The 25,281-nt window shown below is 38.6% G+C and overlaps 1 protein-coding gene across 1 annotated transcript in view; it reads right to left on the reverse strand.

Annotated features, from left to right (window-relative positions):
• SORCS2 (sortilin related VPS10 domain containing receptor 2) overlaps positions 1-25,281 on the reverse strand; it is a 154,550-nt gene that overhangs the window by 65,552 nt on the left and 63,717 nt on the right. The window contains exons 4-5 of the mRNA XM_070939145.1: positions 16,907-17,071; positions 16,067-16,140 (exon numbers count right to left, since the gene is read on the reverse strand). Coding sequence (XP_070795246.1) covers positions 16,067-16,140; positions 16,907-17,071 — 239 coding nt within the window. The remainder of the gene's footprint in view (positions 1-16,066; positions 16,141-16,906; positions 17,072-25,281) is intronic.

The following is a 25,281-nucleotide window of genomic DNA, read 5'->3' on the forward strand; positions in this document are numbered from 1 at the left end:
CTATAAGGCGCTCCGGACCATAAGACACACCTAGCTTTTGGGGAGGAAAACAAGACAACAAAAGACCTACCTCTGTCTCCCAGCCCCAGTACCAATCAATGGGCTGGCTGACCAGAAATGGCACTATTGCTGCCTCCTCTATGTCTGTTGCCTCCGCCGGGGAACGCTGGAGCCTTCGCCAACGTTCCCCAGCTATCACTGCTGCTCACCGCCGCTCGCTGCCACCACTTATCAGCGGTCGGATCAGCCTCCTGGAATACAGCTGATCAGCTGTTCCAGGCGGCGGCGATCCCCACTGCCTGGAAGAGCAGATCAGCGGTATTCTGAGAGGCCGATCAAACCATCGATAGGCAGCAGTGAACAGCAGCTGTAGTGACCACTGGCAGTGGTGAGCGGTGGCAGCAGCAAAGGTGGCGGTGATAGGCAATAATTGCTCCATAAGACACACAGACATTTCCACCCACTTTTTTGGGGGGAAAAGTACGACTTAATGTGCAAAAAATACGGTATATATATTTCAAAATTCATTCCTTTTCTTTTTTAAAATAAAAAAAATTATTTATTTATTTACAACAAAATATTTACTCACACACAGATCGCAACGGGAGCTTTACAGAATATATTAACTTCAGTCAAGATATACAAATAAAAAATAAAATCTACACTAACCTTATCCTTTTTTTATTCTATTATTCAACCAAGTATACCATTGGTCCCAGCACTGAAAATATACGGAGTCCTTTTGATCTCTCAAAATTTTTGTTAACCTGTCAGCTTCCGCATATTCAATAATTTTTCCCAGAATCAAGTCTTCAGCCGGTAGGTCTTTCCCCTTCCAATGTTGACCAAAACATATTCTTGCTGCGGTTGTGATATATGTAATCAGACACCATATATTCGTGCCTATCTTATCTGGCCTAATATTTAATAGATAGTATTCTGGTTTCAATTGTAATTTATATCCCGTGATTTCTAATATCCACCTCTGTATAGATCTCCAAAATTCGATTGCCTTAGGGCAGGTCCACCATACATGATAATAAGTACCTATCTCCCCACACTTCCAACAATTTGGGGAGAGTCCTGGAAACATTTTGGCTAATCGAGCAGGAGGGAGATGCCATCTATACACCATCTTATACAAGTTTTCTTTGTAAGCGGTTGCCATCAGAAATTTCAATTGTTTCATCCAAATTTCTTCCCATTTTATCAATTCAATTGAGTAACCAATATTTCTCCCCCAGGGCAATCATTGAGTCTTTAACAATTTCATCCCCTATCCAATAAGTTATTAAGAATTTATAGATCTCAGATAATATTCTTTCCTCCTTTCCTAATATAATACTATCTATTTCTTGCTGGGTCATGCCTATACCACTTTTTTCCTTGTCTTTCTTATATTTAGAGCTGATCTGGGCATAGGACCACCAATCCAATTTTATTCCTTGAAGCTCTAACTCAGTTCTTGTTTTTAAGCAGCCTTGGGCATCCAACAGTTCCCAATAGGATAGGTGTTTTTCTCTATTATAAAGCGAACTATATGTTGTAGCTTCTAATGGAACCAACCAAGAAGGAGTCGAAAAGTAGAGTTTACCCTTAACTTTCCTCCATGTATCAATTAGAATATTGCTTACATAATGTCCTGCAAAACTCATATTTTTTTTTTAATATCTTTATTAAATATTTACAGTAAAATTGACACATAATAATGATTGGAAAACAATATAAGAAATGAAATGTAAGGACACATAAACACAAGACTAAAATGAAACCACAAACATGACTAACTGAGAGTTAAACTCACTCTCCAATTAATATTAACTAATATCATCCTAACCAAACATTTCAATACAATCAAGTTCTTTTAATTATCTACAAAACAATTGGCCTGTTTTTTTCAAGATTATAAAGAATTATATAGCCTATTAAGTATCTATTTAATCTAATAAAACGATCTTATCACCCTAGGTTTAACCTTTTTTTAAGCCAGACAAAGCATCTGTCCCAACTTTTATTATATATTGAGTCTTTCTTATCTTTTAATATATATGGTAACCTGTCCATCTCAGCACATTGAAGAATCTTATTTATTATCAGATGGTCGGGGGGCGTATCTGCATCTTTCCACTGTTGAGCAAATGCCATTCTTACCGCTGTTGTGACATGGACAAATATGTACCAATCTTTGTTGTCAATGTGGTCCCGTCTTATTCCTAGTAAGTAGAGGTCTGGGTGAAGGGGAAAGCTCACACCTGTTATTTCCAGCAGCCACTGCTGTATTTTCCCCCAATAACGTCTAGTCGACGGACAAATCCACCACTGATGGAAGAAAGTACCCTTGGCCGACCCACATTTCCAACATCTATCAGAGGATCCTGGGAACATCTTAGCGATTCTGGCGGGGGGGGAGATACCAACGGTAGATCATCTTATAAAAGTTTTCTTTGAATGGGGAAGGGTCAATTTCATAGTTTTGTTCCATACATTTTGCCATGCATCAAGCTGAATTGTTGTTCCAATATTTCTCCCCCAGGCAATCATCGTGTCCTTTACAATCTCCTCCACCATAAAATTGGATAGAAGAAAATTGTAAACGTTGGAAATAAATTTCCTTTGGCCACTTAGGAGAAACTTGTCAAAAGTTTGTAAATGAAGGGAAATACCATGTTCCTGTCTATCCCTAGCGAATCTAGTTTGAATTTTCGCATAGGACCACCAATCTATATCTAATCCTCTAGTTTGGAGATCGGCTCTAGGTCTAAGTCTCCCGACTTCATCCAACAAGTCACCATAAATCCAGTTCCTCTTTGTGTTGTGCACAGTCGGAAGGGTCACTGCCTCTAACGGAGACACCCATTTAGGAATCTGTGTGTAAACTTGCTTTTTCACCATTTCCCAAACCCTTAATAAAATTCCTCTAATATAATGATTTGTAAAATATTTGGATTGTTTGTTTTTCTGAGACCACAAAAAGGAATGCCATCCCTGCTGCAAATCATATCCTTCAATTGCTAAAATGCGCTTTCTTGAGAGGATCACCCAATCTTTTATCCAAACCAGGGATGAAGCTTGGTAGTAAAGCTCCCACATAGGGAGCCCCAAGCCGCCCCTTGTTTTGTGCTCTTGCAGCATTTTTCTTTTTATACGGGGTTTTTTACTCTGCCAAATAAATTTACTTAGAATTTGGTCTAATTTCCTAAAAAAAAATTTATCCAATCTTGCAGGAGCCGTTTGAAATAAAAAGATCCATTTCGGTAAAACATGGGCTTTTATTGCGGCAATTCTACCCAAAAATGAGATCTGAATATGCCGCCATCTCTCCACTTCGTTCGCTGTGTCTATTAATAATTTAGAATAATTGAGCTCTTTGATAGAAGAACATCTATTTGTAAGCCAAATACCTAAATATTTAAGTTTTTTTGACACAATTAATCCCCATAATACTTTGGATCTGTTCCTTTTGGGCACCTGACAATTTTTTTGTTAACATCTTGGTTTTATCCTTATTGATTTTTAATCCCGCTATCTCCCCGTATTCGTCTAATTTCATAAGTAATTTTGGTCCCGTATTAAGGGGATCTTCTAATATGAAAACCAAATTGTTGGCGAATGCTTGGAGTTTGTATTCTTCCCCTTTAACTTTTAAGCCCTTAATTTCTGAATCCTGCCTGATCGTCTTAAGAAGTGGTTCAAGTGTTAAAATAAATAGCAGCGGTGAAAGAGGGCATCCTTGTCTGGTACCTTTATAAATCTGTATCTCATCTGATAGTGATCCATTAAACAATAGCCTTGCCGACTGTTTAGAATAGATGGCTTGAACTGCCCTTGTAAATTGAGACCCAAAACCCATCACTTCCAATTGTTGTATTATAAAATTCCAGCTGACTCTGTCAAAAGCCTTTTGAGCGTCCAGAAAAATCATTACCATTGGTTTATCAGAGTGTGTCTCATAGTATTCTAAGGCATTCAATACCACCCTTACGTTATCTCTTAGGTGCCTATGAGGCAGGAAACCATTCTGGTCTTGGTGGATAAATCGGGACAGGAATACCTGGAGTCTCTCAACTAGTATTGTCACAAAAATCTTATAATCCACATTCAGGAGCGAGATTGGTCTATAGTTCTGGATCAGAGTTTTATCTGTTTCGGGTTTCGGGATTAGGGAAATGTAGGCTTCTGTCCAGGACCGGGGTATCCTAGAATATAGTAAAACCTCATTAAATAGATCTTTAATATGCAAACTAAGTGAGTCAAAGACTCCTTTATAAAATTCACTAGGAATCCCATCCGGTCCTGGAGTTTTGCCATTGGCTTGTTTCTTGATAGCTACTGCTATTTCTCCAACTGTAATTTCTGCATTTAAAATCTCTTTTCAGTGATCCGGAATCAAATCCAATTGTAGATTCTGGAGATAACTCTTGAGTTTATCTTCCTGATAAATTTCTTGGCTATATAAGGAGGTATAAAAATCTTGGGCCACCTTTGCTTTTTGCTCTGTAGTACCTACCAAATTTCCCATAGAGTCCTGTAAAAATTCAATCTTTCTAGATTCTGCCTCTTTTCTTAATCTATATGACAACCACCGGCCTGGCTTATTAGCATGCTCAAATTGATTTTGTCGACATTTCCGGATTTTATTCGCCAAATCGTTTTGGTCTAGGATAGATAACTCATGCCTAATCAAGTCAATTTTCTCCTTAGTCAAATTATTATGCAGATCTAAACGCAGTTCTCCTTCAGCTTTCTCCAATTCAGCCATTAACTCAATCCGTTTGGCTTTCTCCTTTCTCCATTTGGTAGCTGTATATTTTATTACCAATCCCCTAACTACTGCTTTAACAGTATCCCAAATATTTTGAAGGGAAGTGTCTTCTCTCTTGTTTTCGGTAAAAAAATGATCTAATTCTTTTTTAATCATATTTATAAATCCCTCGTCTTTCATGATCTCAGCCCTCATAGACCATCTCGCTCTTCTAGTGGACCCCTTCCAATTTGTTACCAGGGGGTGGTGGTCTGCCCATATATTCGTCCCTATTTCAACCGAATTTATGTCTTCTTTCAGATCTGATGTCGATCAGACCATATCTATCCTGGACCATGATCTGTGCCTGGGGGAGAAATATGTAAAGTGCTTTTGCATAGGATGGAAGTCTCGCCAGACATCTCGTAACCCTATTTCTGTTTTTAGGTTATCCCATGTTTTAGGGAGTACCTTCCTATGCCCTTTTTTATATTTAGGAGAGCCCTTTCCTGGATCATAATCAACTGAAGTATCAGCAATCGCATTGAAGTCACCTACTATGCATACATGCTCGTAATTTAATTCATTGATTTTTTCATACAAATCTTTAAAGAAACCCATTTGGTTAACATTAGGGGCATATATATTTACTAACAATACTATTTTTTGGCCAATACTAATCTCTAACATCAGTATCCTACCCTCTGTATCTGCATATATTTGACGTTTCACCAGGCCTCTCCGATCGTAAACAACAACTCCCCTTTTCTTCTGGTCAGCCAAGGATACATACAACTTCCCCAGTTTAGGATAAATTAAAATCTTAGAGTGGTCTTTCCTTATGTGGGCCTCCTGTAAACATATAATATCATAATTATCTTTTTGAAGTCTAGCCCAGACCTTTTTCCTCTTAATGGGAGCATTCAGGCCATTGATGTTAACGGAAAACAGGTTGAGCACCTCATCCATACCTCTACTTGCCTGCGTTCTTGAGTTTCTGGGATCTGGTCTCCATTTGGAAATTCGTTCCTCTTTCTTCTCCAGAGTGGAGTGTGTCTTTGTCATGTCCAATATGCTCTGTGGCTGTTCTTTCCTGGGCTACCTCTTCTTGGCTCTTACCTAGGTTACCACCTTCACTCTCTTGGTCACTAAGATTAATATAGGCCTCCGCGAAGTCCTGCGCTTCCTGTATGGATTCCAATCGTAGCCTCTGTTCTTGCCAGGTAAACATCAGGCCTTCCGGTAAAAGCCAACGATAATGTATCCCTTGCTTCCTCAGCTATGTTGTCAAAAAGTCATATTTCCTTCGAATGTCTTGTACTCGTCTCGGGAGCTGGGGCAATACTGTTAGTCGGTTATCTTTGTAGGTAAAAGCTTGGTCTCTCATTTTCCGAAACACTTCATCTCTTAGTGCTGTTCTAGTAAATCGAACATGGATCTCTTTAAGGAGCTTGTTGCGCCGAGCATAGCTGGTATATACTCGGTACACATCGTCAATATCTCTTGAAACTTCTGCAAAATCTTTTCCAAAACTCATATGTTTTTTAACCTTATCTTGCCAAAGAAAATAGTGCCAACCCTGTTGTAACCCCGATTCCTTTTCTTTCTTATTCTTAGGTAGCTTTTCTGTTTAGTTGATATATTGCTTTGGTGTTCTGTGTGCTGTTTTATTTTCTAGATTTTATGGATGCACTATTTTATTTTTTTAAAAAAATAACTGTATCCTCAAAACAATTCAAATTAAACATGCACTAAAAATATTGTAATGTCTGTCTTCTTTCAGTATATTTAGTAAATTGCTAAAAAATTTGTCCAAACATACTAATAGAGTCAAGATCTCTAATTCATAATACTGGCTTATTAATAAATTACCCTTAATCAAGCAGCATTATTCATGACTACAATGAGACAGCTAATTTGAAATATGATGCTGGTACTTTTCTAGAGAGGATTTTATTTTCAGTGTATTGAATAAATAGTCTCCTCTGATTAGCATGAAAGTCATGTTTTCTGGCATTTTTAGTTACTCGCAGAGACAGAAAATAACTTACTCAACACAGTATGTTTAATTTATTATTGCATTTTTTATCCAGACATTTTCTTCTGATATTCCTATCTCAAGCCATAGCTTATATTGTACAGCAAACATGCTACTCTTTTGATACTGCGCACAGTATTCAGTATTTATCTAGTACTTTAATGGTTCAGATTGCTTTTTGTCACACAATTTTTTCTCTTTAAGAATCTTAAATTATCTTTGTCACTTGTAAAATGCTCTATAAAATATATATTACAAATCACTCTTTAACAGAGACTTAGTATGTGTATTTTACTAGTGATGGTACACTCATTGCCATAGAAATATCCACACATGAACAAATGTTTATGTGATAATCTATTCATCTCAGGATGCCACAATTCGGTTATATTCATTCTCATATTCCACATAAAGTAAATTATATATTGTGGGGAAGAATGTGCAACTGGTTATTAGTAACTGGATTACTCTGAATGCCGTCTGTGAAATCATGGAGGTGAATTATACTTCTCTGGAAAGCTGGTTCAGAAACCTGTAAATGTTACAGTTTTTCCTAGCAAGAGTCCTGTTCCCTACATGTACAACACCTGATTATATCCTGATGATATCCTCAAATCCTGAGAAGAGCAATAAGACTGGACTACAGAGCTGTCTGTCTGAATTCATTTAAAGATCAAACAAGCTTCAGGAAAGAAGGCATGATGCGACCAGGAGCTGCCTTGGATAGGCTGCATGGGCCTCTCAACAGAAAGATGCCTGAATCATGTGACAGAACCTTGGGAGCACTAAGTGGCAGGGGCAACTGCACCATTCCCCAAGCTCATGTCGCTTGAAGATTGGAGTGGAGAACAGTGCAAAGCAGCACTTCTGAGTAGCAGCAACAGTAGTATGGCTGACATAGAAGCCTAGGATGATGGCAGCTGCCTGAGACTGCTGAAGGCCCCAGGCTACTCCAGATCCAGCATCAGCACTGCTTCCAAATCCCATTGTGCAGGGCCAGGCTGGGGCAGTTGTGGCTTTGCACTATGCTACACCAGCCCCAGTTCACATATGGTCTGTGCTGGGCCTCCTGTAACCCTAAGGAACCCTCTCACTCCACTTAACAAATCACACCACCATTTAACTACTATAACTGGGACAGCCAGGATTGCAATCATTGAGTGAAATGGTCATGTGGACATCCCACTTAATGATTGCAATGACTTACAACTGCAATCTGGGCTCAATTATGGTCATACGCTGAGGACTACCTGTACTGTAACTCTAACTTCTTTATGGTCGTTCTGTAATTCCTCTGGTTTTGTATCAATGGGGTTCATCACAGCGGTGAAATCTGGCTGGATCTATCTGGCTCGCATGAATTGGTAGCGCCAGTGGCGGGAGGCTCTGTCCACCCGCCAGGATGTCATTATGTCCCGTTTTTGACCCTCTGCTCATGCACAGAAGAGGCATGCACATGCATAGCACGCACACGCTCCCGCGCACTCCCGTTCCCGAACCGGTAGCAAAGGTAAGTGGATTTCACTGCTGGTTCATCACTTCAGAGCAATTCCTAATATTCTCCTTAAAAACAGCAGGTATATGTTCAAGATCATATCATGGATTCTGCTTGCCTGCCTTTCCCTTTAGGTCATGTGGAGCTAAAGGTTTGTGATATGTTCCACACTCAATATGTGGCAATGTTTTTGATGGTATAATTGAGCTTTTCCACCTTCTTCTAGCAATAATATAGTCAATGAACTCTAATATAGATAAATAATAAATAATAGTATCCTTCTTCACTATGGCCTAATTCACATACATCGATGATTAATGAATTTGTTAATAGGGACTGGGTGTTCATAAGGATTGCTCTTCCAAAGGCTGCATTTGTCTGAAAAAAGAAGATCAATGATAAATATTGGATTTTTTAGAGTTAGATCCCAGAGGGCACTGTTGATTCACAAGCTCATAACAAAGCTTGGGAGTTACAAGAACACACTTGGAAAAGCATTGAAAGAAATCAAGCCTTGGCATGGGCCTAGAAAAGCTTAAAAGCAGTGCTAATTTCTAAATGCCAACTGAAAGAATGCATTATTTGAACATCAAAGGGATGGAATGCTCTTTCCATCAGCATCCAAGGACTAGGAAAATAAGATAGGCAATATAATGCTTTCTAAAGAAAATCCTCGAATGCGCCAAAATGGATAAATTAACGATGGAGATCAAAGAAAGAGAAGACTCGGATTATTATAAAGTGTGGGATAGGTTTTATACATGGTTGGAAAACAGAAATTAAATTAAGAAATAAGAATATAAAGGTAAACTGGATATTAACATACTGGATATAAATGTAAATAATGATCCTGCTAATAAAATTAATTATGAATATTTAAAAATAAAGAAAAGGAGCCAAGGATAAAAATAAAGAGTAAAGACAAAGTCAATGCAGAAAGTTGTAAAATTGTATACATCTGTTGTTAGTAGTGTATTTTAACATCTGATGTGCATGTTTTTGTTTTTGTCTCTTGACTTCTTTTGCTATTGTGTATTTGGTTTTAAAAAGTAAAATACTCAATAAAAATTATTTAAAATATATATATATAATGCTTTTACCCAAATGAAATGCAGATATGTCTTTAAGGAGAAAAGAAATACAGAACATCTATAGAGATGAGCCCTATGTAAAGCAACTAATTCTACTGCGTGGCAAGCCAGACATGACATGAAGATAAAGGTAGACCACTTTGAAATACCGTAGTTATGCAGAAACTGTTCCTTAGCTAAAGGTTCCAAAGTCTTTTTAAAGTCCAGAATTACAAGATAACAGTCAGAAGCTGTTCAAGCAGATGCCTCTAATTTAGTGAATGAAAAAGAGAGAGAGGTGGTGCAGTACAATCAGACATGCAAGATTCTGTTATTATTGCAAACTCAATAAATGATGTTTCTGTGGAGTCCATTTCGTATCTTGTCTACTGAGTAGGGCTGATATATGACTAATAAAAATGCTGTCTTCCATGAAATTAAATGAATAAGATTAGTAGCTATAAATTGAAAAAGCTTCAGCATTGACATGGAGAACCTGAGAAAGAGACACAGCAGACACGTCAAAATCTTAATTAAACATTTCATCCATGGCCTGGAAAGGAGGACAAAATAAGTCCCCCAAAAGATCCAAATGAAAACACATGATCTGGACCAGCATTCCAGATGAATTCTTCTATGCTATGTTAATATTGCAGAATCATGAGAATTCCCAGTAGGACATGAAGATCTTAAACATGCTTGATATAAGGCATGAAAGGCCCCACTCAACTTCTGAGATAAGTACAATCTGTAGATATAGCCAAAGTGACACAGCATCTACTTGGTCCCAAAGTGTTGTTCACAAACAGTATAAATGAATATATTGAGCTAGTTTAGGAAAGCCTACTGTACAGTCTTCTCCAGAGAACAAAAAACAAAGATTATGTTCCATCTGAAGGAGGATCTTTGCTACAATTATGCTGGCATTTTGAAAATGGGATCTTTATAAGATCATTAGATGGAGCCAAAAGGAAGGAAGGATGGTGACCTAAGACCTGGAACCCTTCATGTGCAAGAAAAATAAGAAGAAGAATAAATCATGCAAAATAAAGTCAGCGAAGTTTTTTCCACTTTGCTGACTTTATTTTGCATGATTTATTCTTCTTATCATCCAGAACAACTGACAAGCCATGAGAAAGAATGTCCTACTGCCGTGGCAATCAAATACTTACAGAAGAAGCTCAGTGACCATTGTCCCTAGGCTTGCATGATGTGCCAGAGGGCTAGGCTTCTGTTAAGGCTATCTACAATTTTTAGATTCTGAATACGGGTAGTCCTCAGCATGCTCACAATTCTGCATATTCATAGTTTTATTAATTTATAATATGACATACAAAAAGAATACAAAAGCAAATATTAGGGAAATTAGATGCCCACAATTGAGCCCAAAATTTCTGTTGCTAAATGAAACATTCGTTAAGTGAATTTAGCCCCATTTTACAGCCTTTCTTCCCAAAGTTGTTAAATGAATCACTGCAGTTGTTAAGTTAGGGACATGGTTGTTAAGTGAATCTGGCTTTCCCATTGACTTTGCTTGTCAGAAAGTTGCAAAAAGTGATCACATGATCCTAGGGTACTGCAACCGCATAAATATGAGTCAGTTGCTAAGTCTGAATTTTGATCACATGGCCATGGGGATGCTGCATCGGTTGTAAGTGTGAAAAACGGTCTCAAGTCACTTTTTTCAGTGCAGTTGTAACTTTGAACTCATTAAATGAACTGTTGTAAGTTGAGGACTACCTGCAGACAGTTTAGGTATATAATCTTAAACTGGGTAAAAGGTTACACTGGGTAGCAAAAGGTTTCCCACACTATTCTACCTCTTATAATATTATTGGTTTCACTGAGTAACTACAGGGCTGTAAACCTCTTCCCTCAGAAATCATAGTCACATGTGAAACTGTTGCACCTTTCTCAGTATTTATCTTTGTACATCTCTCTGTCATTTCACAGAGGGAATCTTAGGAGATTGTCCCAAGCAACTACAGAGTTCAGCCTGCTGGTCTCTACAAATGTTATTATATTACGAACTCAGGTGATTTAGATCAGGAAATTTAAATAAATTTAAGGATGCTAAGTTTTACTTATAGCTAAATTCATTATTTAATTTCATTTTGATGTTGCCCTTCCAGGAGTTTAGAGCAACTTGTTATACGTATAAGAACCCTGTGAGGTGTGTTAGAGAGGATAATTGATTCAAAGTTGCCTACTGAATTGCAAATTTGAATCAAGATTTGTATTTGGGGCCCCTTTGTCCATTATTTTAATAACTTTACCCCACAAGTCTATTACTTTAATGATCCAGTAGCCTGGATTAATCATCATGATTAATGTAATCAAAATTTCTAAGAAGTGGATGATGCTGTGTGGGAGAAAGGAGGATAGCAGGGGTTCCATCCAGAGGTGGTATTCAGCAGGTTCTGACCAGTTCCGGAGAACCGATAAATACCACCTCTAACTGGCCCCGCCCCCATCTATTCTCTGCCTCCCAAATCCCAGCTGATTGGGAGGAAATGGGAATTTTGCAGTAACCTTCCCCTGGAGTGGGGTGGGAATGGAGATTTTACAGTATCCTTCCCCTGCCACGTCCACCAAGCCACACCCACAGAACCGGTAATAAAAACATTTGAATTGCACCACCAATCCCTGCCTTGAACTACCCCACATTATAGAGAACACATTGGCCACCCCATTGTAGAGATGCAATAAAGGATAGGCTGTGGGAACAATAATTATAGTAGCAACATACCTTCCTCACAACTCAACGACAGGAGGAATTTTCACAGGCAAGAGGAAGAGCCTATACAGGTTCTCCATATAGACAAACACGCAACTCACTGTATCACATGCATCTAATGTGGAAAGTGACAAATAAAGTAATAAATAAAGTAAAAGCGGGTCCAACTAGATGATCACTGAAGGGCCCTCTTTGTTCTTAATATTGTAAAAGAGAAAATGCTTTTAATTGTATCCAGCACGTAAGCAGGCACATTCCTTTCAAGTAGGATTTCTACTTGAAGGCCTCTCAGTTGTCACAGATAAGGACAGTCTAGGTGATTTACATTTTAAGGTCGGAGAGAGGAGATGACCAGATTATGCTTCAGTAATTTCTTAGAAGAATTATAACTGTTTTGCAAAGATAGTAACAAACTCAGTAATTAGGAAATGTCAATTAAAAATGACAAATGTATATGACCATATGAATTGCTGACTTCACAGAATCCTTTGTTTGAAACTATATAAATGCTTTGAGCTGAAAATCATACTTCGTTCAAACTCTTGGTAGCGATATCAGGGTTTGATCCTTTATTGCAATAAATAAATAAACTGATTCTGTCTGCCCTAAAAGGGATGTTTCTTTAATTCCCTATTTCCACAACACATCTATATTTAAAAATAACTTTTCTCGTTTATAAACATATCTCTTTTGTTTCTTTTCAGTTGGTTGAAAAGCAACTTATACCCACATTTGGTTTTTTTCTAGAAATAAGCCCTGAAGCACGTAGTTTGTCTAGAGAAGTTTTATTTTCCTCCCAACGAAAGGGTGTGTGGTAGGACAAAACTGCTGTATTCTCACTCCTATTGCAAGATGAACACAGTATTTTTAAAAGCTTCTGTGGGAAGAAAGGAAAAACCACAGATCATTCATTCCTTCATTCCTTTCAGTGAAAATAATCCTCTGCAATACTGACTGGTGGTCTGCTTTGGGACTTTGTAGATGATAACAGCTTTTCAGTGAATTGTTAACTTTCAGCTTAGCTAGCTCTATACTATACTGGTTGGGCCTACTAGAAATTGTAGTGTAGCAACATCAGGAAGGGCATAATTTAGATTACTAAAATAAAGGTTCTGAACAACCAAAGCAGTGGTGGGATTCTACCGGTTCGCACCAGTTCTATAGAACCGGTTGTTAAGTAGTTAAGTAATTCGGAGAACCGGTTGTTAGAAGAAATCTCCATTTGTTTTTTTCCACTTTACAGGGTTAATCCTGTAAAGAATTACAACTTTGTGGTGTTGTTTCCTAGCTTAATCTTTATTGCCCTGCTTACAGAAACTGTCTCTCCCTTAACCCTTATTACATTCTTGGCAATACGCCTAGACTTACTGTTGCTTCCGGTTCTGGAGCTTCTCTGAGGTTTTTTTTTGGGCTTGACTTTCTTAAAGGGGAAGGGTTGTTTTAAGCTTTTTACAGTGGTTGGCAGGAAATACTCCCCTGTTGGAGTTCTTCCAGACAGGGTGCAATGATCAGCACTTTGAAGAAATAATTGAATAATGAAGCAGAAGCTTTTAATGACAAGGAACCAAGATGAGTGACATTCAACAAGGATTATTGGCTAGCTAGAAAGATTGACATTGTAATTGGCTCTCAGAAATAATAGGTGAAACTTTCGAATTAGATCCTAAAATACTTCTCCTGGGAATTCTTCAGAAGGAAATGACAAAAAAGAAGAAATATTTGGCATTGCATATAATAACAGCAGCAAGAATTGCCTTCGCCCAACAATGGAAAGAGAAAAAAATCCCGAATGAGGAACAAGTAATCGGCAAAATAATGGAGTGTGCCGAGATGAACAAATTAACATTAGAAATTAATGACAGAGATGATTCGGATTATTACAGCGTATGGGACAAGTGGTACGGGTGGCTAGAGAAGAGGAAATTGAAATAAAAAGGGAAGAGACCAGAACAAGAAATAGTAAAACGGAATAGTAAGAGAAGATGTAGAGAGGATGGTAGGAAAGATAAGATGGCAAGGAGAGGATACTCGGATAAGTAGGAGACAAAATTTATGTATTCATTAATGTATAGTAGAAGATTATTATAGATATATAATATACGACCTAAATGATATGAGAAAAAAAAAAAAAAAGAAAGATTGACATTCAAACGTGAGTTTACATACCCTTTCTGACTTTTGGTCTAAAACTGGTTTTTGGTGAAGTTTAATTCTGTGCTTGGTGATGTTTAATCCTGTGTTTAGTGATGAGATAATTTTCCCTATTCAGCTTTGTTTGGAAGGAAAAATGTTAATCTCTGTTCCTGAAAAGAAGCACCTTCGGAAATCTACTAGTTCCTGTGTCTATTTGTTCTGGTTTAACAAGCAACAGATACTCTGTTTGCTCCTTTGCTTCATTCTGGAGAGCTTAAATGACCTCTCTGCTAAAGGGTTTCACTTTATGAGCAAGAGTTGGCTGCTGATAGTTATCATTGCATTTTAACTATTTTAATTCCTCAAGGTGCTCTGGCACCCTGCCTGATTTGTAACTCCAGTTTGCAGGTATTTCTAATCTAATGATTGGTATTTAGGGCAGCTTTTTGCAAGCAAAGAAGCTTTTTGTATTTTTGTACAGGTAATCCTTGACTTACAACAGTTACAATGGCACTGAAAAAAGTGACTTAGGACCATTTTTCACACTTAGGACCATTGCAGCAAACTGTCATTAGGGCAAAGAAGCGATGCCACATGACCTCCTGGCCACGCCCACCAGGTCACATCAAGCACCACAGTTGTGAAATGAGTGACACGGTTGTTAAGAATGCTGCAATGGGTATAAATGATGACTGGTCATAAGTGCAAGGACTGGTCTAAAGTGCGAGGACCTGTCAGAAATCACTTTTTTCAGCCCTCTGGGTAGTCCCTATGTGCATATGGATTACTCTGAAAAAGTTATTTTTGACCGGTCCTCACACTTTTGACTGGTTCTCGCACTTACGACTATCCTCACATTTTACATTTTGCACCCTATCTTGTCACCGTGGTGAAGAGAAGCAGTTGTGAAATGAGTGACACGGTTGTTAAGAATGTTGCAACGGGGATAAATGTGAGGGTGGTCATAAGTGCGAGGACCGGTCAAAAGTGCAAAGACCGGTCAAAAGTGCAAGGACCGGTCAGAAATGACTTTTTCAGCCCTCTGAGTAGTCCCTATGCACATAGCCACAGGCACCCGGTCACATGACCAGCTAGCCACGCCTACCCGGTCACATGACCACTAAGCCATACCCCCTCAATAAGCGACGCCCACAGAACTGGTTGTTAAAAAAATTGAATCCCACCACTGAACCAAAGGTATCAAAATCATTAAGGCATCAGCATTAATCATGCTGTTGAGAAAAGTTCTGAAAAACTGTAGGATTCAGTTGCAGAGATGATTAAATCATTTAAGCATCAATTAGAATATAACGTTTATTTGAACAACCAGCTACAAAAATACCTGTACGTAAAAAAGAACTGATAGAAATAAAGCCCAGTCTGACGATGCAGTTTTCAGGAGGTTAAAAAGCTTTGGTGAGTATGTTCAATGTCTTACACAAGAGTATTTGATTTAATAATTGGCAAATGAATAATCAACAAATTTTCGGGAGAAAAATGTTCAATGCCAGAAGAGTGACCTTCTAAAATTTAGTCTTATTTCACCCAGGGCAGGTACTTTGAAGCAATGAACATTCTAGAATTGGATATGGTAGGAAATCTTTCAGTAAAACATAAATAATAAAAATTAAGTATAAATTACTTAAGTAAAGTAGAAAAATGGAAGGCATTTTCCTTATTATAGTAACTAAATCTATTAAACATCCTCATTTTCTATGAATACTAGCGAAAAGTTGTAGATATTATGTAATACAGTACAGCTGAGTAGAATACCCTCAAAAATCGAAAAAGATCACTTTTCTCCATAATTCTTTTTTTATGTAATTCTGGATAGCAAGAATATGACTCTTACCAATAAATATGATCTTTTGACACATGATCTTGTATGTGAGTCCATTTTATTCCCAAATCAAGAGATGCATAAAGCTTAAAATGAAAAAGAAGAAGAAAACATATTATTATTTCCTCTAAGAGCACAAGGTAAAAGCACAGGACTCTTCCAACTTTTCCCTTCAACAAGTTGTGAGGTAGAGTAAAGTGAATGGTTCAAACTCACCCAATGAATTTTCATAACTGACAATGGACTTGATTTAGTCAAACATCTTAGTCATTACCCACCTAGCTCTTTCATATTTTAAGATATTTAAAACATATTTACAACTTTACATAGTTATCCATAATATTTTTTGCCAAGGAATAAAGCATATACAAATTAGTACTAAAAGCTGAATTAATACCAGAGAGCCAAAATAGCATACATGTTTGTTACAGATTTTTAATGCAGATTCATTTCAATATTAAGCAAACATGATTGAGAATGAACCCAGTATTTGGATTCCTATAAATAAACACAGTGCATAGAGACTGGTTCACATGCATAAATCAATCACTCAGTAACTGCAGGACCAACTAATGATATACAACTGCAAATAAATAATTGTTCCTAAATGTTAAGTTTAATGCCATTTATAATATGATTTAATTCTATATGTGATTATTCATCAGTAACCGTTGGAAATGATATGCATGCAGATGTGATATGAAGTATTTTGGAAAGGTTTCCTACATTGGCTATATTACAGTATTTTATGTTGTAAAATAATTTGATATTTCATACTGTTTCTCCAAGCTGTCCAGAACATGTTTCAGATATATCAAAAGCAAAGCCACACAACATTTTTTAGTTATTTACCTGTCCCTCCTTGGTGTAAGCAAGCACCTTATCTTCCTGCTTTGGATGAAATATCAGTGTTTCCACAAAAAAACTAATGGGCTGCTTTTGAAAACTAGCACCTTCATCTGTACTAATAAAAAGATTCTGGTCCAGGTCATTGTGGGAAGAACTTACAAGAATTATCTATAAAAGAAAAAAAGCAAAGCAAACAAATCAGCCAAGTTTTAATATGATCTGCACATATTTTTATTTAATTAAAAAATTTAAGAAAAAGAAACTAAATAAGCAATGCCTTAAGATCAATTGATTCCAAATAGATTAAAAGAAGTATTCTGCCAAGTATTCTGATAATCTCCTAAATTCTCACTGCTTATCTAAAGACTCCTAAAAATTGAAGCTTAGCAAAACTGCAGGAGATTTTCTAGCTTATCCCTAGAGGTTTTCACATAACTACAACTCTCACATTTTGTAAAAAGAAGCAACAAGTTTTATCACACAAACTAAGGCATGCTCTTCTGCACTTCTAGTAAGTGGGACTGCAGCCTAATAATCTGAGTTTAGGTCTACTTTGTACCAGAATCAGCAAAGAAGTCTTGGGAGGAGGAAGCAACTTAGAAAGTATCATGAAACTGGAAACTGGAAAAATATATCCATTCAACTTACCTTTCTAACACAGTCATGTATGCTAGGAAAATGAATATAACAAAACTATTATTTGTTATAAGCCTTGTAGAAGACTTGTGTGATGATGAGGAACCAAAGGGACCTTGGAAGGCAATGAATTAACTGACCCAGGACCCAACATCAAGCAAAGAAGAAAAGGAGTCTGTTATTACAGAATCTGCAGCCTCAGATTCTACCCTAGATTCCACAATATAAGCTTGAAGGTGTGACTATGATGGGCACCCACAGAGGAGACAAGCTGTGGCCAATGTCAAACACATATTGTGTTGCAACTTTTGCCCAGTTCATACTTGCATTATGATGCTGGACACAAATTTGTAAAGGATAGAACTTGCATTATGACATCAGGATGCATAGTTTTCTCATTCTGGAAAAAAATCTCAGCTTGCTGCAGAGATTTTGACAGCTGGTACAGACAAAGAACTCTCATACATGTGTGACAAGGTAAGAAAAGTCCTTGGATTAGTGATCTCATTGTTACTCCTTGCTTTCTGAATGAATTATATACTACCAACTGAATTGAGATGAAAGCCAGAAGCCTTTTATATAAAACTCTCTTCTTGCTTTGGAAATGACATGCATTTTTACGTGTGTCTGTAGCCAGTTGCCTTGAGCCCGCCCTGAAGGTTCTGACTGACTTCTTGGATATTTATTAAATTGATACTTAATCAATTTAATTGATTTATATATCTGCCCTACCTCACATACATGTCTCTGGATATCTTACAATAAAATAAATAAAATATGTACAATACAAAAAATATAAAACACATAGCAGCTGGCATTGTAAAACAAACATTAACAATAACCAGGTGATGGGCTATTTCACAGGCTTGGGCACAAAACCAAGTTTTCAAGGCTTTGCAGAAGGCCAGCAGGTCCCCACAGCTTCAAGATAAAAAGACAGAATCTCCATGGCCTCCCTTAGGCCACCTGGGATAGAAATATAGTGTCATCATCCCAAACTGTCAGATTACCTTGCCCAGTAGATGTTAAAGAGGAAGAGAAGAAGCATTCAGCCATGTGGCACCTCATAAACGAAGGGCCATGCGTTGAATTCTGTCACTTATCAATACCAACTGAAACCAACCCTGGAAGGAGGAAGAGAATAAGCACAATGCAATACTGCCCACTCTCAATTTCCAAAGTCAGCACACAAGGATACCAAGTTCAATGGCAGACATGTCAAACTCAAGGCTCGTGGGCCAGATTGCCTGTGATGGGTTTAGATCTGGCCTGCAGGGCTGCCCTGGAGACAGCGAAGGACTGGCCCCCGCCACCTCAGATCCAGCCTGGCGTTCCCTCTGGGCGTGCACACAGGAGGCAGTGAGCATGGTAAGTGTGGGAGAGCCAATCGGCTGCTGGCCAACAGCAGCTGCAGCTCATTGGCCCCTTAGTTGCTCATTGGCCGGCAGTGACAGCCAGCTGGATGTGAGCTGGGGCAGCCAATAAGCCACGCTTGGCCCCACCCCACCTGAACCACACTCGTACCCCTGGGGCCCCACACACAGCCAGGCCACCCCCACCTCACCTCCTGCCTCACCTCACCTCACCTCACCTCATCCCGTGGCTGCAGCACCAGTAGCAGCAGCCCTGTCCAGCAAGAGCCCTGCAACCTCTCCACTCTTCTCCAGCCTGGATAGCCCGTGAGCCTGGAGAGGAAGGGGGCTGGAGCTGGGCTGGGCTGCAGAGTCTTCATGCCCTGGGAGCTCGAGGGCCAGGCAGCCACAGCAGTTTCTATGGGAGAAGGGGAATGGGAAGGAAGGAGTGGGAGAAACAGACACCAGCTGGATACAACAGTTGTCAGGAGCTGCTGCCGCTGTAATGGAAGTATCACAGCAGGATCAGTTGAGGGAGTGGGAGGAGCAGAGGTGGGTGGCGAGCTTTCAGAGTATTTGATGCGGGGCTCCGCAGAAGCCGCCATTGCCACCTGTCCGCCAACTTCTAGGCACTTCCTCAGTGGTGCTTTCTGTGCTGTCTATGACACCGCCATGCTGAGCAGGACGGGGACGGGCTCTGCTATCTGCTTCCTGAACTCCAGCTCCTGCTTCACTTCCTTGTTGGCTGAGGTTTACAAGGAAGTCTATGCGACCAGGTGCATTTGGGGCCTTGGTCCTTCGAACTGATTTCTGGGTTGCAGAGTTGAGGTTACTGCACTCCCCATTTTGCAGAGGAGGCTTAAGCTGTCTGATCCATCACATTTTCACAAGTCTTTTTATCACCTCCAGACATCAGTGGAGTACAATTCGTGGCTTTGTATGGAAAGCTGAAATGCCTAAAGGGTTTTTCCCCTTTTGGTTAAAATTGATTTTTTTAAAAAAATTAAAATCCATGGGGTAATTGTCAGAGTGTGCATCACAACATCCAGGAATGCGTATGCACCCCATCACTTTGGTGTCCCATAAGGCTGCCACAAATGAAAATGGCAACATTAGGACAAATTCCTAATGCAATTTGGCTCTTTCTCAGAAAGGAAATGGGATGGATTGATTAAACCTCCCCCTCCTCAATATGCTGTTTAGATTATGCAAAAGCCTGGAAGAATTATTATAATTTGGGGTGTTGTGGAACCTTAATTTTGGAATTTAGGCACAGTACTGTATACAGGTAGTCCAAAACTTACAATATTTCATTTAGTGACTGTTCAAAGTTACAACAGCACTGAAAAAAGTGACTTATGACCATTTTTCACACTTACGACAGCATCTCCATGATCATGTGACCAAAATTCAGAGGACTGAAGTCAGCTACACTGATTCACTTAACAAGTGTGGCAAGAAAGATCATAAAATGGGGCAAAATTCACTTAACAAATGTCTCACTTAACAACAGAAATTTCGAGCTCAACTGTCTCCATCGTGGGCCGCATCTGGCCCACAGGCCTTCAGTTTGACATGTCTGGTCTAGTACAGCAGTCCCCAACCCTTGTTGCTTGTGGGGGAGGGGGAGTGAGAGGAGAACCGGGCCGTGCAAGCGGCAGGCTAGCACACGCAGCTCAACTTCTGTTGAGTGGTGGGCCAGCGTGCACAGCTCAACTTGCGCAATTTGAGCTGCATGTGCACATGTGCGTGCCAGCCCACTGCTCACGTGGCCCAGTTGCAAATAGGCCATGGCCCTGTAATAGGCTGCAGCCCAGGGGTTGGGAACCCCTGGTCTAGTGGTTAAGGTATTCGGCTAGAAACCAGGAGACTCTGAGTTCTAGTCTCACCTTATGCATGAAAGCTGGCTGGGTGACTCTCTCTCAGTCCAACCCACCTCACAAGGTTGTTGTTAGGAAAATAGAAGGAAGGAGGAGTATTAGGTATATTCACTGTCTTGAGTTATTTATAATAAATAAATAAATAAATATGCTGCTTTCTGCAGTGCTTTCTATGCTATAATAATTGGCTAGTTAATTAGTTCACATAGTTGGTTAGTTAGTTCACAAAAAATTAATTAATATTTATAAACCGGTGTCTAGCTATGCAGAACTTATTATAATTTAGAGAAATGCTTTATCCTTGCCTTTATGAATCCAGTTGCTTCAGATCAGATGCCAAAACCTCCAGAAATGGTTTGCTCTGCAATAAGATTGGGCTTGTGTATCTGCTCAGGTCTTATAATCCACATATTTTTGTTAGTATCTTAGCTCTGGGACAATTCTTCCTTACTGTAAATATTTTAAATATCTTGCTAATACTTTATTGCATTTGGGTGAATCATAGCTATCATAATGCCAACAAATCCTGGTTGGGCTTCAGGAAGCAAAAGGCTCAATATAAGCTAGTGTAGCTTTACATTTTTGTGGTGTCTTATAATAAATCTTAGTTCTTTTAGGCATTTATAGTTATCTAACTTAATTTATTTACAGCATTTAGACTATCAACTGTAATTTTATAGGCTTCTCCTTTGTTTTAATCCTTGTGCTTTGTAATTTTACAATAATTTTATTTTTATTTTATTTTATTTTATTTTATTCAATCAATTCATTATATATTTACTTCCATTTTAGTGTTTTAACCACCACACAAAAGTGCATTTCTAGTTCAAACCTGACCCAGTCAAAAATGAAGGATTCTAAGATTGGCTTCTTTACAAAGCTTATGAACCACTTCCTCCTTCAACTCCTAGTGAAGGTTGCATTAATGGCTGAGCACAAATCTCAGGCGAGCCCCTCTAGCCAATACCAACCAAGATGGACTGCCATCTAGTTACTAGGCTCTGTAATCTACTGGGCTATGGCTGCTGATATTGGGAAGAGGAGAAAAGCAGCCCTGAAATAACCCCATTACCCAGGGGTGGGATTCAGCCTATTTGGTCCAGTTCGGGTGAGCCAGTTGCTCCGACAATCAACTGAGAGCCAACCGGTTTGCTCCGACCGTCAGCTGGGCCTACCCACCCCTGTCCTATATCTACCTATATTTCGTTTGTTTGAAGCCCAGCTGATTGGGGCAGCAGAGCGGCTTGCTGTGCCTCAGCTGTTTCACTCACTGGGGCTAGTGGAAGGTAACTTTTAATGGTGTTTTGAAATGGACTGTGTGCGTGTGCACAGCGCATGATTAATATGCATGTGAGCGAAATGCGCACTCAGAGAACCGGTTGTTACACCGGTTGAATCCCATCACTGCCATTACCTGCTGAGAGGAAAACCTTGCTGAGGCTGAGGGAATAGCACCTTTTATGTCCACATGCTTTCCTCCCATCCCAACACTGTTGCTGCATGCCAGACCCTAAAGGAAAGCTAATCTACAGAGAGAAAAAGTCCAGAACAGCAGAGGGGAAACAAAGGACTTTAAAACGTCAAGGGAGCGAAAGAATTCTCTATATGAATGTTTCCGTAAGACACTTCAGGGGGTGTTTGGCTTAGAGTGGCTGCCTGTTCCTGTTACTTGGCAGTTCCTAAATGGCTTTCCCCCCCTTTTTTTAATCTGCAGAATGACTTTCAAATGCCTTGTGCCTGCTTCCCAACCACAAAGAATTTTCTGGAATGTGATACATAACATCTCTTTCATCTGTGGGAAAAGAGCAAGGTGAGCGGAGGAGGGAAGTTTGTGGAGTGGCTAATTAAATCTCTTGCTGTATGGAAGCCAGAGCTAAAAGTGGCAACTTGGATGGTTTGAAATTAAGGACTGAATAAATCTGTCATCAAAAGCTTTATATGCTTTCATCAAGTTTCCATTACAGAATAAACAAACTCTCAGACAGAAATAGATGGGGAACATAGTGAAAGAGAAAAGCTTGGACATACATGGGAATAATATACACGTATTGTTTAAATAAGGACTTTACCAATTATATAAAATTTACTGTTTGTACTATCATCTACATTTATAATCCAAAGTTGCATCTTCACTCTATACCCAGTTTGCTATGTCTTTATATTTGGATATTTATTTTAGTAGCCATAAACATATATAAGGCAGAAGAGTAGTAAAATATTCCAAGTGCTTCCAAAACTGTGATTTAAAGCCATCCCTGCAATCTCCTCCCCGGGTTTTAGGGTACAATGGATTAACAAATCTATTATCAGATAAAAATTTGTGGAATTCAGTGTTTTAGGATCCATTAAGTTTCCATTACAACAAATGTAAATGAGAGTCTGATTTTCTTTTCTTGATCCTATTATATTTGCTATGGCAAATCTGAAAGTCAAGACAAGACTATTAAGTACCTGGGGAAAGGCTTCTGTCATCACTGAGGTAGTTCAAAAGATTTGAGCACACTATGTCACGCAAGACTGAACTTAATCTAACAATTTCCTTTTTATTTTCTTCACTTCTTTGTAAGTTTCTTAATTGTGCCATGTTATTTAACAAATTTGAAATTGTCTGTGATCCTTTTCATTGGAAGATCTCCACAAGTTGGCTCCAATTCAGTCTTGGCTTCCTAAGCAGACTGTTACTGTGCCCAACAATTCTGGCTCCCTGACATTTTCCCACACTCCTCCTCATGTTAATATGAAACCTATCCTTTTAGTTACAGTTTTCCTCTCTGCATGGTTATACAATTTCTACATTTTTTCCACTTAATAATTTATAATTTAGTTCTTTTTCATAACCTTTGCTTTCTCCTGTTTCCCTGCTTAATGACAAGGAAAATAATGTTTGGTAATATTATTATACTAAATCTACATTACTATAAATAAATGAAAATCTTCTTTAACTTTATGTTTCCCAAACTGACCGCATGCAGTTCTGTTGCAATTTATTTATTTATTTATTTGTTTGTTTATTCAATTTAAATAACTACAAAAAGTGACTCTGGACAACATACAATTCTGGGGCATAAAAACAAGAAATTAGAAAATAAACACCTATATTAGAAAAGAGAAAAGCAGAGTACCAGAATGAAATAAATAATACCATGAACATTAAAATATCCCTTTTTAAGCTAAAAAGCAGACTTGGAGTAAAAGAAGAAATTAGTTATTCCATACTTCCCCATTAAGCTCTAAGCAGCTTGTGGAGATGTGAAGAATTTTAATTAGGAAAATAATACTGTGGAGGCAAGCACATGCTCTTTTCCTAACATTGTTCTCTAAAGCTAATCTGAATAGTTTTTAAATGTTAATAAGAGCATTAGAAAATTTCCTTTACAATCCCATCTAATCCAACAAACTCTCCACTCAAGTCCATACGAGAATGTCAGACTTAGTGTCAGATATCTCAAAACATCATCTATAGTACTATTTTTCTCTTCCCAAACATACTAGTTGTGATGCATCCATGGTTGCCTAGGCAGAGTTGACGTTCTGAGCTTTTCCTGACTGGGCAACCTCAGCATGGTCACTGAAAAGCTCCAGGACAAAAAACATGCTACATCATGTTTGAGACTGCCCAACTGTCACACACAATACCCCAACCACTTTATCCCAACAGCATACAAATACATCAGCCAACTATCTACATTACCCCAGCAGCCTAAAATCAACAGAGGACTCAAAATGGTATTGTGCTTGAAGATGTATCTAATTAGTGAGACAGAATCCTGTATATTATACACTCACACCCTCTCCTCCCCCTACAGATTTAGCCTGCTACATCTTGAAATAATCCTAGTTAGGAAGGCTGAGTCCCCTCCTTTTGTCAAAGCTGGTTAATTGCTGGCAAAACATCTAACTGACCTGGATGAAAGTGCTGATCTTGATCACTGACCTGACAGTAAAAAGATCTTTAAGCTGAAGGATCTTTGCTATCATCAGGACTTCCTTGGTTACATTGCAACCTTTTATTTTCTTGACTATTTCTGTGATAAATACTATAACTTCTTTACTAATGATCAAGCACTAACAATTCTTTTGTCTTGAGACAACCCATAATTGATGGCATGTCATGAGAACTAAGAAGCATTCATTACATTCCAAACTCCAGCTTCAGGCATCTTTAACTCCAACTGACCTTCAAATGTCATCTGAAACAACTGATTGACAAACTACCAGGCATTATCAATATGTTTTCAGCTTTGGTCACTCCATTTAACAGCAGTCTATAATTTCTCACATTCCTTCAAGCATGCCTGATGGTCTCATCCTAACAAAACTTTAATTATTGTCTGACTTGGGCACTAAAACAAGGGGGACACACAAAGAAAGCCAGGAAGTCTTGCAATTTTAGAAATGCCCCATTCCATCCTAACAAAGAGGGCAGTGTACTCAGAACAGGAAATGGAAACAAGAGGTTTTTTCAAAAGCTACAAGTGAAGAATGAAGAATTCAGAGTTTTTGTCAGATT

Source organism: Pituophis catenifer, unplaced genomic scaffold, assembly GCF_029215685.1.
Source record: "Pituophis catenifer annectens isolate HBS135680 unplaced genomic scaffold, rPitCat1.0.hap2 SCAF_3, whole genome shotgun sequence".
NCBI lineage: Eukaryota > Metazoa > Chordata > Lepidosauria > Squamata > Colubridae > Pituophis > Pituophis catenifer.